The sequence below is a fragment of the Martes martes genome (assembly GCF_963455335.1).
Source record: "Martes martes genome assembly, chromosome: 13".
Classification (NCBI taxonomy): Eukaryota; Metazoa; Chordata; class Mammalia; order Carnivora; family Mustelidae; genus Martes; species Martes martes.
The window spans coordinates 44,803,975-44,820,292 of NC_137901.1; the positions used below are offsets into that span (position 1 = coordinate 44,803,975).

At 37.3% G+C, this 16,318-nt stretch overlaps 1 protein-coding gene across 2 annotated transcripts in view; it reads right to left on the bottom strand.

Annotated features, from left to right (window-relative positions):
• TAF4B (TATA-box binding protein associated factor 4b) overlaps positions 1 to 16,318 on the bottom strand; it is a gene marked incomplete at its 5' end in the record, with an annotated part of 125,643 nt that overhangs the window by 43,702 nt on the left and 65,623 nt on the right. For both annotated transcript variants that reach the window (XM_080821580.1, XM_080821579.1), the window contains 3 exons: positions 4,943 to 5,068; positions 10,841 to 10,971; positions 15,569 to 15,738. In XM_080821580.1, coding sequence (XP_080677706.1) covers positions 4,943 to 5,068; positions 10,841 to 10,971; positions 15,569 to 15,738 — 427 coding nt within the window. The remainder of the gene's footprint in view (positions 1 to 4,942; positions 5,069 to 10,840; positions 10,972 to 15,568; positions 15,739 to 16,318) is intronic.

A 16,318-nucleotide genomic window follows, 5' to 3' on the forward strand; every position in this document is an offset into this window, starting at 1 on the left:
CAGCACAACTCAGGAGACTGCTCTAAAACAACTATGGTTTTAGGAAAAGAGAAGGGAAACTTGGACTAATATCATAGCAGGTAAGATTAGGTTGAAATATATTTTGGAGGTAGGGCCAACTGGATTCATTGATAGACTGGATGTAGGGTATAAAGTAAAGAGGAGAATCGAAGATGATTTCCTAGTAATCTTGCCTAGTGCTCACTTCAGCAGCACATATACTAGGATTCCTGCCTAAGCAACTGGAAAGATGAGAATGCCAACTTTCTAAGACAGTAAAGAGCAAAGCAGGTGTAAGACGTAGGACCTTAACTTTCAGGTTGAGATGCCTAATTAGCAGTCTGTGATGCACACCTGGCACCCTCAAAGGTGGTCAGTGTGACTGGAGCAGAGCTAGTAAAGAAGGGAGGGATATGATAGGTAGGCAATAACCTTTTAAAATCTGGTAGGGGGGCCCTCTGGGTGGTGCAGCGGGTTGGGCCTCTGCCTTTGGCTCGGGTCATGGTCTTGGGGTCCTGGAATCGCGCCCCACATCAGGCTCTCTGCTTGGCAGGGAGCCTGCTTTCCCCTCTCTCTCTGCCTACTTGTGATCTCTCTCTCTGTCGAATGGATAAATAAAATCTTTTTTAAAAATCTGGTAGGGGGACGCCTGGGTGGCTCAGTTGGTTAAGCGGCTGCCTTTGGCTCAGGTCATGATCTCAGCGTCCTGGGATCGAGTCCCACATCGGGCTCCTTCCTCGGCGGGGAGCCTGCTTCTCCCTCTGCCTCTGCCTACCACTCTGTCTGCCTGTGCTCGCTCGTTCTCTCTCTAACAAATAAATAAATTAAAAAAAAAAATCTGGTAGGAAGTTTGGATTTTATTTTAAGTGCAAGAGGATGTCACTGAAGGTTTTCAAGTAACAGAGACACTCATGATTTGTTATGAAAACATTATTCTGACAAGAGTATGAAAAATGGATTGTAGAAGGAAAAGAAGATCAGTTAAGAGACATGGTAAAATGGTAAAAGTCCACTGAAAGATGATTTAGACCAAAGTGGTGACAATGGTGATGAAGAGAAGATGATGAATACATTTGGGAAACATAACAGGAAGTGAACTACATGTAAGGAGAGAAGACCCCTAGGTATTCTGGCTTGAACATCTGGGCAAATAGTGTCATTTACTAAGTTAGGAAAACCTATAAAGAGTAAAACATATTTTGTGGGTGGATAAAATCAGAAATTGTTTTGGACAGATGATAACTGAGATGCCTATTGGCAAACTGCATGGAGACTTCAAGTAGGCAGTTAGCTATGACTCCAGAGTTCCACAAGGTAGACAGACTTGGAAATACAAATTTAAGAGGGAGACAGAGAAGAAGCTCTAGGACTGAACCCGGACACTCCAATATTTAGAAGTCTGGTAAAGGAAGAAAAACCAAGAGAGAGTAAGAGTACAATATATCCAATAATAACTAAACAAGTATTTAATAGTTTATGATCTTGTTTACAGCTTAGTAATTGGAAATAAAATACCAATAAACCACCTCATTACACTGGCTGTGTGCTTGTTTATAATACTTGACAGCTCAAGCTAAGAGCATCTTCCTATCCCAGCTGTCCCTACCAGTATAAGAGGGGTCAGGATGGGGACTGAGACTGTGGGCCAGTGAGAAGCAGCACAGTGACAAGGGTGTGTTGCACCACATCCTTGTTGGGGGTTGGGGCACGTGAAGGTATAGACCAGTGGCCAAGAATAAGGGTGATGAAGGGCTGGAAAGACTGACCAAGGCATGGGCCAGTGGGCATGGCTTCCAATTACATAGGCAATGAAATGAGGGCAGGGGAAACAGTGGTAGCAGACAGAGAAGGCAGCCAGCATGGCTCTTTTGGAGATTAGTTACACTGAGAAAAAGTGTAAATTTTAAGTAATTACTCAATTAAGTAAATTGAGGACGTAAGTAAATATATCGAGGATAATGATAGTCAAGTTTCAGACTATGGAAAAAGTATTTATAAACAGGAAAAGGTTTAGGCTAGAAAAGCCCTAAGATACTAGAGTTGGAGCTATCCATATAAACTATGGTTTTAGAATATATATACACAGAGAAATAGTTACAAATATTTGTATGTACGTGTGTGTGTGTGTACATACACACACACGTACATACACATACACCATACATATATTTCTTAGATCTATCCAGTTGAAAAGGCCTACATGTAATGAAACCCCATTAACAATGAGCACACTGTATGGTCTACTCTTGGTTTCTGTTTCTGGATAACATCCTCAACTAAAAAGATGCAGGATTCCTTGGGGGAAATGACTGATTCTAGGGCTGAGGAAGGACAAGCAAAAGCTGGGTCTGGTATAAATTGTGCCAGAAAGTAAGGGTAAAGGTGCCTGGGTGGCTCAGTCGGTTAAGCGGCTGCATTTGGCTCAGGTCATGATCCCAGGGCCCTGGGATCGAGCCCCACTTCGGGCTCCCTGCTTAGTGGGAAATCTGCTTCTCCCTCTCTCCCCAACTTGTACTCTCTCTCTCTCAAATAAATAAAATAAATAAAATAAAATAAAATAAAACAACATAAGCAAATAAATAAAAACTTGAAAGGAAGGGAGGGAGGGAGGGAGGAAGGATGAATAAGCTCAGTGAATGATGGAAACATGAGTAACAGGCAGATGTGCCAGCTGGAAGGGTCTCCCACTGAGGAGGAATTTAAGCATCAAAATAAATAATGATAGTAATGGATTACAATCTATTGAATCAAATAGAAATCCAAAGCCCATTTTTTTTTTTTTTAAAGATTTTATTTATTTATTTGACAGAGAGAGATTACAAGTAGGCAGAGAGGCAGGCAGAGAGAGAGAGGAGGAAGCAGGCTCCCTGCTGAGCAGAGAGCCTGATGCAGGGCTCGATCCCAGGACCCTGAGATCATGACCTGAGCCGAAGGCAGAGGCTTAACCCACTGAGCCACCCAGGCGCCCTTCCAAAGCCCATTTTGATATCAATGAATACATGAATGAATGAATGAAGGAGAAAGGATAGCTCTTCCACATACAATGCTAGTAAATGCAGAAGATGATGAGAATTTAAAAATTACCATTTATATTTACCCATCATAGAGGTGGCTGATTCAGGTAGCTATCATCTATGGGCACTAAAGTTGATACACGGAGGTTTGGTGAGGAAGGGATATTGGTATAATCTTGAAATATCTTCCTGTGAAAAACGGATTGATTACAAAAGGGAAAATGGTAAATCTGAAATGGAGAGAACTGGAAGACACCCACACAGCTGGGTGATCAAGGCTGACCTTTGATAAGATCAGCTGAGAAGAATGTATATATTCCTGCCATGAATTCCTTACCTAAGTCATGGGGAAATATCAGATGAACCCAGGAATTATCAGTCACCCTACAGATAGTAAGTCCTGTACTTTTAAAAGCTGTCAAGGACATGAAAGTGGAAGTAAAAAAATCTGACTAAAGGAGTCTGAAAAGAGATGACAACTGAATGAAACACACATTGCTGAATAGGAAAATATACCAAGAAGGAAAAGGAGACTGGGCTGAGACAGTTGGTAAAATCTGAATGGGGTCTGTGGATTACATGGCAATATTATATTGTTCACACCCTGACTTGGTAGGATTATACAGCAGAAAGTCCTGTTTTCACAAATACATGCTACGATGTTTAGAAGTGGTGGGACATCAGGGCTGAAGCTTACTTTCAAAAGGTTCAGAGAAAGGCTAATTAGAGATGATGGCTGTACAACTTATAAATATACAAAAAACCTCTGAATTGAAAAAAACAAGGAGAACAAAGGGATGAAAGAGAATAATAATGATAAGGGGTGTGTGTGTATATGTGTGTGTGTGTAAATGTAGAGATGGAAAAAATGCAGTAACATGTTAAAAATGGGGGCGTCTGAGAAAAAGATGATTCTTTTTATCATTCTGACAACATTCCTGTACTAAGTACTTCAAATTAAATTAAGTTTTTTAAAAGAGTGATTAGTATATGAAATACTCTAAAAGGGGAGGCTGACAAAAACAGCACAAATTAAAACTAAGGTGTTTAAAACAGGTGTTCTTGTTTAAAACAAAAAAATCAGTCTAATGCCCAACCTTCATGACTCCTAGCAAAGGCCTTAATATGCCTGTGGTAAAATGTGAAGCAACAAAAGGCAAACTACAGTGAAACCAGCTTTCACTCCATCTGATACTAATAGTCCAGGACAATGTTTCAATAAAGAAAAAAGAAAATAAATATATTTATACATATTTATAAGATAAATATCTTTCTTCTTACCTGTTCTTTTATTCTCTAACCCATTTCTAACCATCCTATATTTCGTTCCATATAATCCTAATTTTACCCATAAATTTCCCAACTTTCCTCTCTCCAATTTAACTAGGCACACATCAAACTATATCCCTAAAAAGACTTTGGATATTTAAAAAAAACATTTTTACCTGGGGGTGGGGAGGGGTGGGTGCCAGGGTGGCTTAGTAGGTTAAGTGACCAGACTCTTGATTTCAGCTCAGATCATGATCTCAGGGTCTTGGGATCAAGCCCCGCCTGGGGCGGGGGAGGAGGGGATCCATGCTCGGTGGAGAATCTGCTTGAGATCCTCTCTCTCCTTCTTTCTCTGCTCCCTCACCGTCCCCCCTTTAACTCTTTAAACTAACAAAACAATTTTTACTTGGGGGTGGTAGGTATGATCCTAGGCACACAGGAACTTAGAATGAGGAAACAAAACAGATTTTATGTCATTAGTTAACTGAAAGTCACTATACCACACCATCCTGGCTTTAAGAGATTTTATTAGTAATTTCATTTAAAGAAATCCTTCAGAGAAATCTAAAAGCCTAATAAAAACAAGACAGTTGCCCAACAATAAAGCCAATTCTAAACTTGCAAGGTCATATTCAATCATAAATCAGGTAGGCTCTTACCTTGGCTACCCTAAGTAACATTTCTCTTTCCTCTAAATCCTTTCTCTGCTTCTCCAATTGATCTAGCTTTTCGAGAAATTTGAGCTGTGATCTGGTATCACTAGACAGGATGTAATTTTCACTTGCCTGGAAAAAAGAAAAAAGAAAGTCTTATGATTGTCCTAGCCAACACATTCTACATTAGATCTTCTGAATCAGCTAATGACAATACCAACATACATAGGAGGCTAAATTCTCAGAATGTAATATTTATATTTCTGATAATACAAACAACAAAAAAGAACCTTAGTCAACCTTAAAAGTTGAGAGGTAAGTAAGCATTTAAATTTCAGAGCTTTCCTAGTAGGCCTCATTCAGAGGGGGAAAAAAGGGAAGCCAAGCAGATCCTAAAAATAGGAAGTAGAATGTAACAAGAGAATGTAACATGTACTTATAATCTAAATCTTTTTAGTTAAATTATTGTCCATCTCTGCAGACCTTAGTATAATTAATTAAATCTTAGGCTTGTGAAAGACAAAACAAAAAACAAAAAACCAATTACTTCACTAAAAAATTACACCAAAGATCAAAGTTATCACTCTTGTTTCCATTGTTGGATTGGTCTAACCTTGACAAGTGAGTACATCTTCAATCAAAATGTAACATGAGATAAAATGGCAAACATTTAAAATCCTAAACCTTGTTTTGAGGATTCTTTTAAGCTATGAACTTGGGCAGAAATGGTAGTCACAGAAAGCAAGTATATAATTTATAAATGAGAGCTATAACAGAGAAGTATAATTATTTTTCTTAATTTGCACCATAAAATGATAAAATTTATACTTTCATTTATTCTGATATTCTAGAGTATAAGACACTGTTTTCCAATCTAAATATTTTGTAATTTTCTTCATCTGATAAAACCACCTATCTCTCCTCTCTAATACACATAAGATGGTTGGGGGTGGGGTGCAGTGGTGGGCAATATTCCCAATCAGCATTTAAGACATCCTGCCATCTAGTCATCTCAGTAATTCAGACATTTAAGCTATGGGATGGAGACTGGGGGAGACTGTATAATAGGAAAGCTGAATGTTTTTAAACATTTAGTCCAACAGTCAGTGCCTGGCTTAGAAATCATAGGTATAGCACCAATTCTATCTTTGTTTTATCCCATGCTTATGGTTGATTCAATTAACTGGGACCAAGAGATTTCATATGCCCAAGATTCCTTCTAAATTAAATTTTTATTATTGGTATTTAACTAGATCAAAAGAGTATTATGTAGTATAACAAACAAGGATGTATAGTGCTACTTATTTTAGTTCATGTTTAATACAAACCAAATTCTCAAATGTTTTCCAAGTTAAATAATACAAGATAGAATATGGAATACATTATAGGCCAACCATGAGGCAAAAACATAATAACCAGTGGTTTCTTAAATACTCCATCTTTACCACGTTTGTGCTCAGATACTCTGGAGATATTTTACTGACAGAATTTAATTTTAAAAGGACAACAAACACTAAATTAAAAAGGGGCACAGATTTTGTAAAATTTAACCCAATATCATCCCGGTGCTAAGACCCTTTCTCCTTCTCGCAACTTGGATACAACTGTCTCTGGCTTAATGCATCCTTCCTTTATTCTTACAGATGCTAAACAAATGAGTGCCTCCCCTAGTCCTACTGATTCCCCAACCTTATTTAAACAGTAACCCCAATCTTAAAACACTGCTTGCTATCTACCAAGCTGGTCTAACTGAAGTCTTTATATACCCCTAAGTAGGGTGGTTTAACATTAAAAATATAAGGACTCAGACAAAATGATAACAGAGCAAATCAAGCAAATCCCATCTAAAGAAAGCTCTACAGCCCCTTTCAACTAGAAAACACTGAAGGGGCACCTGGGTGGCTCAGTCGGTTGAGCATTCAACTCTTGATTTCAGCTCAGGTCAAGATCTCAGGGTCCTGGGATGGAGCCCCACAACAGGTTCCATGCTCAGTGTGGGGTGTCTCCTTTAGGATTCTCTCTCTTTATCCCTGCACCCCACAGCTTCTGCATGTGTTCTCTCTCTCTCAAAAATAAATAAATTTAAAGAAAAACAAAAGAAAAAGAAATGCTGGAGCTTCTCCATAGCCACTGGTGTGCAGAAGACTATACTATGCTTTTAAAGGGAAAACACCTGGCAACAAGATCAAAAGCTTTGTATCGCATGTGCCACTTTCTATTTCTTAAGTCTGTTTATGGACTATGATTAATTAGATAATTACACACATACACATATGAAAGATTATCAAAAGTAGATGGATGTCAAATGCAAAGAGATGGTGGAATTTTGCTTTTGATAAAAGTAAGTTCGCTTTTGTGAAATTTGTGAGGTAAAATTTCCCACACTGTACAGATAAAAATAAATCCTATCAGGGATGAACTGAAATATAAGGACAGGGCTAAATCTGTGACACAATGATTATTATAATACCAAAGTCTACAAAATAAGTATAATTTTGAACTAGATCCAACTATAACTACATGATTATTACTTCTGTTTAAAGAAGAATAATAATGTAGCTACAAATTCAGACAGTGGCATTAACTGTATTAAGGAATGAGTGTGGGGAAAGGCAGGGTGGGGAAAATCAATCAGGATAGGCAGTGTCCAAGACAAAAGGTTAAGGAAGTGTTAGCTTTAAGCTAAGTTACTAAGGTTCCAGGTGGGGAAGATATTATCCATTTTGCCTAGGACAACTAAATCCTTAGAACATATGCTATTGATATACAATAGAAGGATTCCGTCTGAAAGCTGGAACACACGATAGAGATTTGGATGACACTTAGAATAGTAAACCCTACTTGGAAAAGTTCTATTCCATACCTAATTGTACAGTTACATTTTATACAGAAACTACCCATTACAAATAAAAGTGCCCTCACATATCTCTTAAAATACACAACTGAGGGGCGCCTAGGTGGCTCAGTGGGTTAAAGCCTCTGCCTTCGGCTCAGGTCATGATCTCAGGGTCCTGGGATCGAGCCCCGCATCCGGCTCTCTGCTCAGCAGGGAGCCTGCTTCCTCCTCTCTCTGCCTGCCTCTCTGCCTGTCAAATAAATAAATAAAATCTTTAAAAAAAAAAAATACACAACTGAAGTGGCAATAGGGGAGAACCAGGTTTGAAAAATTTCTAAGACTTTTAAAAAGTTACAGTAAAAAGATAAAAAGGAAGAAAATTTTCCCCATATCCCAATACTGAAGGAAAACTAATTATCGAGTCAAACTAGATGATTATTAAAAATTTAGGATGTTAACTGTAATCTCCAAGGTAACCACCAATAAAATATCTAGAAAAGTATACATAAAAGGAAATGAGAAGGGGATCAAATAGTACATAACAACAACAAAAATTAAACCAAAAAGGCAGTAATAATGGAAATGAGGGACCAAAAAAAAACAAACAAACTACTAAGCATACAGAAAAATAGTGAAATAGCACAAGTAAGTTCTTCTTTAACAGTAATCATTTTACATGTAAATGGACTAAACTACCCAATCAAAAGGTAGAGACTAACAGAATGCATAAAAAACATGATCAATTATAAGCTGTCTATAAAAGATTCACTTTGGATGAAAGCACATGAACAGACTAGAAGTGAAAGGGTGGGGAAAAAAAATTCATGTAAATAATAACCAAAAAAAGCAGAGGTGGCTATACTAATATCAGGTAAAATAAACTTTAAGTCAAAAATCATTAAAAGAGATAGAGATAAACAAGGGGTGCCTGGGTGGCTCAGTCAGTTGAGTGTCCGACTCTTGATCTACTCTTGATCTCCACTCAGGTCATTAGCTCAGGGTCATAGGATAGGGCCCTGTGGTGGGCTCTGCTCTAAGTGGGGAGTCTGCTTGAGATTGTTTCTCTTCCTCCCTCTGCCTTGCCCACCCCACTGTGACCTTCTCTCTTTTTCTAACAAATAAATAAATCTTTTTTTAAAAAGGGATAAACAAGGACATGATATATTGACAAAAGAGTCAATTCATCAAGAAGATATACATAACAGACAACACAGCCCCCAAATATATGAAGCAAACATTGACAGAACTAAAAAGAGAAATACAGTTCTCCCATAACAGCTGAAGTCTTCAATACCTCCTTTTCAATAAGAATACCTACACAGAATATCGAGAAGAAAATAGAGCCCTTTAAAAAAAAAAAAGATTTTATTTATTTATTTGACAGAGGCAGCAAGAGAGGGAACACAAGCAGGGAGAGTAGGAGAGGGAGAAGCATGCTTCTCACTGAGCGGGGAGCCTGATGTGGGACTCAATCCCGGGACCCTGGGATCAAGACCTGAGCCGAAGGCAGACGCTTTACTGACTGAACCACCCAGGTGCCCCAAGGACTTAACATTATAACCCAACTAGATCCACCAGACTTTTATTAACATTCCACCCAACAATAGCAGAATACATGTTCTGCTCAAGTGCACATCGAACATTCTCTGAGAGACATCATATGTTAGGCCACAAAACAAGCCTCAAGAAATTTAAATTGATTGAATCACATAAAGAATCTCCTCTGCCCATATGGAATGAAGCTAGAAATCAACAATAAAAGAGAAACCGGAAATTTCACAAATATGTGGAAACTAACCAACATACTTTCAAAAATAATGGATGAAGGATATCTCAAAGGAAATTAGAAAATACTTAGAAGTAAATGAAAACAAAAACACAATGTACCTAAACTTATAGAATGCAGCGAAAGCAGTGCTCAGAGGGAAATTGATAGCAGTAAACGCCTACATTAAAAAGGGAAGATCTCAAATCAGTAACCTACTTTATACTCAAGGGAACTAAAATAAAAAATCTAAGTGGGATCATTACTACTGACCTTAGAGAAATTAAAAGGTTTGTAAGAAAATACTATAAACAATTGTATACTAACAAAATAGGACCTAGATGAAATGGACTAATTCTGAAAACACACAAAAAGAAATAAATGATACTGTTTTTTTCCCCACAGCCTTTTCTCTTGATGACCACTTATTTTCAAGCCGGTCCTGCAAATTCTCACAAAGATTTATATAAGTGAGGACCTCAGCAACTATAAATAGTTCTTCCAAAGTTCTAAATAAAGCAGAAAGTAGAGAAAATAGAATGATTCCTCCAGGGAACTTACCAGTGATGTGGTAGCTGTTATTTCCCTCAGTTCCTTTCGGTAGGACATTGTGACAATGACCATTCTCACAAACTCAAAACCTCATAAGGTTACCCACATACCATGTTGCACAAAACCCAGCTATCAACATTTCTTGGTATGGGGGGGAAAGGTTATCTTTTTTCTTTCTCATCTCACATCACCCAATAAATTCGCTCTCTACCAAAACCATATACAGATAAATCAAGTCCTTTCATCATGATGATGGCAAGTGATTTGGTTCATACCACTAGAGACAAGACAGGCTATCCTTCCATTTAATTTGTTTAAAAAAGCAGGCAATGACCATAATGAGCAGCACCAGTATTAGCACTCAATATAATTATTTAACTTATTAAAAAGAACAACAGTGTTAACAGAGTACAGAGCACTGAACAGAACACAGCTATCCAATATTCCATTCTCATATATTCTCCCTGCCAATCAAAAGCTGTAGGAAACATCTCAGGCAGAACAGATGCATATCTCAATCTACACTGACACAGAAGCTTCGGATACAATATTAAATTCTGTGTTAATTTTGTCACGTAAGCCTATCTAAATCAGGCAAATTAGGAATGAAACTTCAGTCTACCAATATGAACTATGTCTCGACCATTTCCTTTAAACATATACTTAAAATATGAATCTATACCAAAATACTATCTTTAACATGACCAAGAGAAAAGAGAAGCGTTTGTACTTCTTTAACAATTTTCTTTACCTTGTAAGTTGTCATTCGATGCTGAGCAATTGTAGTCAGTTTTTCTAGAAGGCCTCGTAATCGTTCCTGTGTTGCATGGGAGATCAAGTTCACAGCATCAGAGTTAAGTTCTGTAATGTCATGCTTTTTACCTGTAGAAGCAGAGAAAATCCATTACGTGTTTTAGTAGTGGCTGATAATTGAAATAATTAGCACAGCAGGTATTCTGTTCCCCCTGGAAGTCATACCCATTATGAATAAAGGTTTGGAGATTATGATTTTCCTGGTGAAGTCACAACTTCAAAGATCTTAGACATTACATTAATAAAACCTAGCCTGAAGCCTCAGAAAATATAGACATTGTTTCACTTAGCCTCTAGAATCATTCTCCTTGCAAGGTCATTTATAGGACAAAGTTAATAAGAACACAAATCAAGTCTAGTGTTCAGGGAGGAAAATGGTAACTGCAGAAATTAGTGCCGTATTCTGTTAATTTTAGTAATTAAAAAAATAGAAAATTACATTTTGCCCTGTTTGACACTGTTAACGATTTACGACATTTATTTCAATGAATTCAAATTGTGGGTCTTTGTTACTGCCTTATCTACAAGACATACCGACACTCCTTTTGTCCATTACCAATCATGCTTATTTTGCACTAACTCATGTTCTGATAAATTGACCTGGTAATTAATTCAAAAGTTGAAATGGGTTCAAGACCTCATCATTTCACCCATCCATTTGAATGACTTCTCTTTTAATGTACTTCCTTCCATTAATAACCAAACTTCTATTCTTCTTTTGGCTAACTAGGAAGATTCAGGAAAACAACTTGCATCACATACCCAAAGGCAGAAGCTCATTTATAAAGCAACCTTATCAGTATTTACATAGTAATTCCTCAGTTCAGTGAAACCAACCTGTATCAACAGAGATCTAAATCTAAAGATATAGCCAATTGTATAGTCTAATTTAAATGAGCTTTTAAGAGTGTTACTGTGTTTACTTTTAACAAATACAACAGTCTGCTTCTTCACTCTCATCTGAAACATACTCATATACTACTCATCAAATTATGACTCAGTATAGCAAAAATAAGTTTTAATTAAAAGCCAACAAATCCTAAATACATTCTTTGACGTCATTCCATAATAAATGTTAAACCTCAAAGTGCAGGCTATAGGATATGAGGGCTATCTGGCTGTGACATCTGTCACACTACTGATCACCAGGGTGGATCTGATTGATCTGGTTGCCAAGGCGCAGTCCCCTTCTTCTCTCATTGTTCCTTGTGCATCCCTCCCAAAGCTGCGTGCTCCCTTGAAAAGAACGACCTTCCTAGATAGGGGAAAGTCATTCTTTGGTCAAAGGTATGTAAGTAGCTGTGTTCCCCTATTAGAACCTCCAAAGAAGCTCTCAAGGTCCAAAATGCAGCTTATGGTAAATCAGTCAGGATGAAGATACAAAATTATTTAGTTTCTTCTAAGCCAAACCTTCAAAATACAATTTGTTACTGTCTAGCAAGACTGAATTAATCACCAATTTTAGATTCAAGCAGGGAAAAGACACTACAAAGTCAAATCTACTCTACTACAACTATTAGCATACATAAATAACGAAGGCCTGCTACATAAGGACACAATTTCAATACCATCCAATGATTAAAATCACAACTAAACATAGGGTAGTTGACCTGCGAGTTCATGCTTAAAGGAAAGAAAATGAACATTTAAAAATATGTAGTGTTTTGGAGGGAAACTTTGAAAATAATTTCATATGTATTTATAAAATAGTTTATCCTATATAGAAGAAAAATTCCTATTTTAAAAATATTAGAAATAAAGAAGGGTAGGGATTTGCAAACAATTCCAGGGTTTAGTGAACAATCAAATGTTCTAATATCTTCACTATACTGCTAATAAAGCATGACAAAGTTACCAAGTTAAAATACTATAAGAAAAATTCCTACTTTTTTTTAAAAATAAGATTTTATTTATTTATTTGACGTGGGGAGTGGCAGAGAGAGAAGGAGAGAGAGAGAGAGAGAGAATCTGAAGCAGACACCTTGCTGAGCCTGGAGCTCAACCAGGGCTTGATTCCATGACCCTGAAATCATGACTTGAGATTAAATCAAGGGTCAGATGCTTAACTGACTGTGCCACCCAGGTGCCCCCCCCCCCAAATTCCCACTTTTAAATAAAAACACTCCAAGTCAACATAACTGATGAAAAAAAATCTAGTTGCTGCTTTTAAGCTTGTTACGTGATTTTATAGAATGTCTGTGTAATTTAATTTAGGTAATTAGCAAAAAAGGAAGAATATTGGCACGTTTACTCTCCCAGCATTATTCAAGTAGAAAAACCTTCCCCCCAAAATTCTTTGGGTTAATTTATACTTTCTGTGATTAAAGAACTGTCCTGGTTCTGAGCTGTTCTGTAAAGATGGAATTTTACTACAAATGAAAACATTCCTAGAAATATATAACTACACTCACTCTATAGTTTTGTTTTTTAAAAAGCTTAGGTATTTCAGAAGTAAGAAATTTTGCAATTTTCCTTTTTATTAAACAAGTTTGTGCTCAATTATTAAGGACTGAAAATACCAAATAGTTACTCCCAGAATTTTCCTTGAAAGCAGAGGTTGGCAAACTAAATTTGATCTCTTTTTGTATATAAAGTTTGATGGAAATATAGTCTGGCCTATTTGTTTATGTACTCTCTATGGCTGCTCTTGCAATGTAATAGAGTTGAGCAGTAGTGACACAAACCACATGACCCACAAAATGGCAAATATTTACTCTCTGGCCCTTCGCAGAAAAAAATTGCCCATCCCTGTCCTAAATGCCCAAATTGTTCTTTCAATGCTAAAAACTTTCCTATCATATAATCAAAGTGTAAGTCAAGCTAGAAATAAAAGTTCTCGGGGGAGGGGTGGTAGTGGGAACTGATAAAGTGAAGTATTTACTTCCACTCTATGAAAGCACTAGATCATTATATGGTCACACATATGGTTACACAGAATCAATACCAGTAAGTTTCCCAAGGAAGCTAGTATCACAAGAAAGTATCATGCTTGTTCCAAAATTACGGAACTGGCTCCTGTACAGTACACAATACATATACAAAGAAAAGACTGAAAGAAGGAGCAAGAAAGAGAGCGAAGGAAAAAGGAAAAGGAGTGAGGAGGGGGGTGGGGAGAAAAGTCAAACAAAACACCAGCAAACATGTTACCATCAGCTCTTCTGAACTCCTATCCTTTTGGACTGCTTATAAATTCCTTTTTTGTAATAAAAGAAAGATAACAGAGGGGCTCCTGGGTGGCTCAGTCAGTTGAGTGTCCAACAACTGACTTTGGCTCAGGTCATGATCTTGAGCAGAGTATGCTTGATATTCTCTCTCTACGCCTTACCCCACTCACACACACATATTCTCTTTCTCACTCTAATAAATAAATCTTAAAAAAAAAAAAAAAGGAAAGATAACAGATACCCAAGTTAAGTTAGAAATTTTAAAAATGGTAATTTGTATAGTATATAGTAGGAGCTCTAACATTTCTTTATTATTCTGTGAAATAGATTTAAAATATGTAATAGTAATGTATTTTGTAGGTCTTAAAAACAGGGTGTAAATCAGAAATCAGAAACCTTCACATTTTTGTGGTAGGGCTTCAATATAAAATATAAAAATCCTTACTGAAGTATACTCAAAAGTCACTAGTATTGACCTCCCAATTTGATATGGGTGATGAAGAAGGTACTCCAAGAAGTCCCAGGGTTAGGACACATGAAATGAGATAATTCACATGCAATAATCTCTCTCCAAACTGTCTTGGTTTTCAGTCAATGTGGGGAGAATGTATTCTTTCATGTTTCTGCAAGGTTTGGTATTAAACAACAACAAAAAAGCTGTGTGGCTCCAGAACAAAACTGGAACATTCTCTCCCATTTCCTTCTATACACTGCAGCCACTTAGGCACTACTTGTGGACCCAGTATTTTAATTTAGTTCTTTTAGGGCAAGGATGAGTTTGAATTTCAGGGCTGAGAGAAGAAAAAAGGGACTTACTCTCTATTTCTATGTTTCACAGTACTTGGCAGTTTCTAGATTTCATAAACATGAACTTGTATGTATGTATTTGTATGCATACGTGCCTAGTCCAACCAAGAAAGGCACAGGACAGAAAAAAAAACAGTACATCATATGTACAAATTCAAAGGAGCAGAGTGGCGCAGCGGAAGCATGCTGGGCCCATAAGTACAAATTCACTTAAAAAGTACATATCTTTCTCCCACTAAGAAATATAAATAAATATTAACTTCTATTATCTAAACCAGAAACTACAGGATATGATTTAATTTATGTTAATAGTTTTTAAAACAAAATACTTCTTTCTATAACACCCATGAAACCTTGATTTTTTCCAGAGCCTTATTTAAGCCCAAGTTCCAGGAAAACCAACCCAGGTTATCTCTTTTGATAACACTTTCCCTAGAACAGACAATCCTCTTAGGTCAATAATCTTAAGTCCAGGGCACCCGTGTGGCTCAGTGGGTTAAAGACTCTGCCTTCGGTTCAGGTCATGATTCCAGGGTCCTGGGATGAAGCCCTGCATCACGCTCTCTGCTCGGCAGGGAGCCTGCTTCCCTCTCTCTTCCCCCTCTCTGCCTGTCTCTCTGCATACTTGTGATCTCTGTCAATTAAATAAATAAAATCTTAAAAAAAAATAATAGTAATCTTAAGTCTACACTTACCAATGTCTAAAATTCTCTTTTGCAGAGCTCCGATGAAAAGAAATGGTTCATCTTTACATGACTGTACAAGTGTGCCAACTAGTTCAGAGTTTGTTGCTAAGATGCAGGCATTTTCTTCACTTAGGTTGACCCCTGCCATGGAAGTCACATCATTGATGTCATCTTCGTCTCTAAGAGAAAAAAAAGACAGCTTTTTGGTGGTGGTGGTGGTTGGTGATGTATATATATGAATGATTTAGGAGAGCAAAGAATTACAGATCTCTCCTTATAACTAAAGACATTATTTTACTCAAATCATCCAAGCAAGAGAACTGAAGAATAGCTATCTTTCCCCGGATGCCTTTAAAAATTAATTGGTGTGTCTAACCACTAGTGTATATTCAATATCAGAGAGATGAATCAGAAGCAACTTTGTCTTCTAGTGCCCATCTCCCCATCTTTCAGTTTAGTAAATGGGTACACCAAGAGGGACGTGGGGGTTAAACTAAGTTACCCAAAAATGCCCTGCAATGAAAGACAAAGAAACAAAAACAGACTTCTTTGTTTTCATCCGAGACGATTAAAAACCCATCAGATTTCCCCAGTGCACTCTACTGTTCCATCAAAGATCAGGAAAAATCCACTGCTTCTGGAAGATCCGTACTCACATGAAGACCCTTGAGAAGAAGCTTTCTTGACTAGTTATTCTGAAACCAAATAGTTAAAACTAGTTTTGATTTTCTGCTTCAGACATTTGGTGTGTTCCACCTG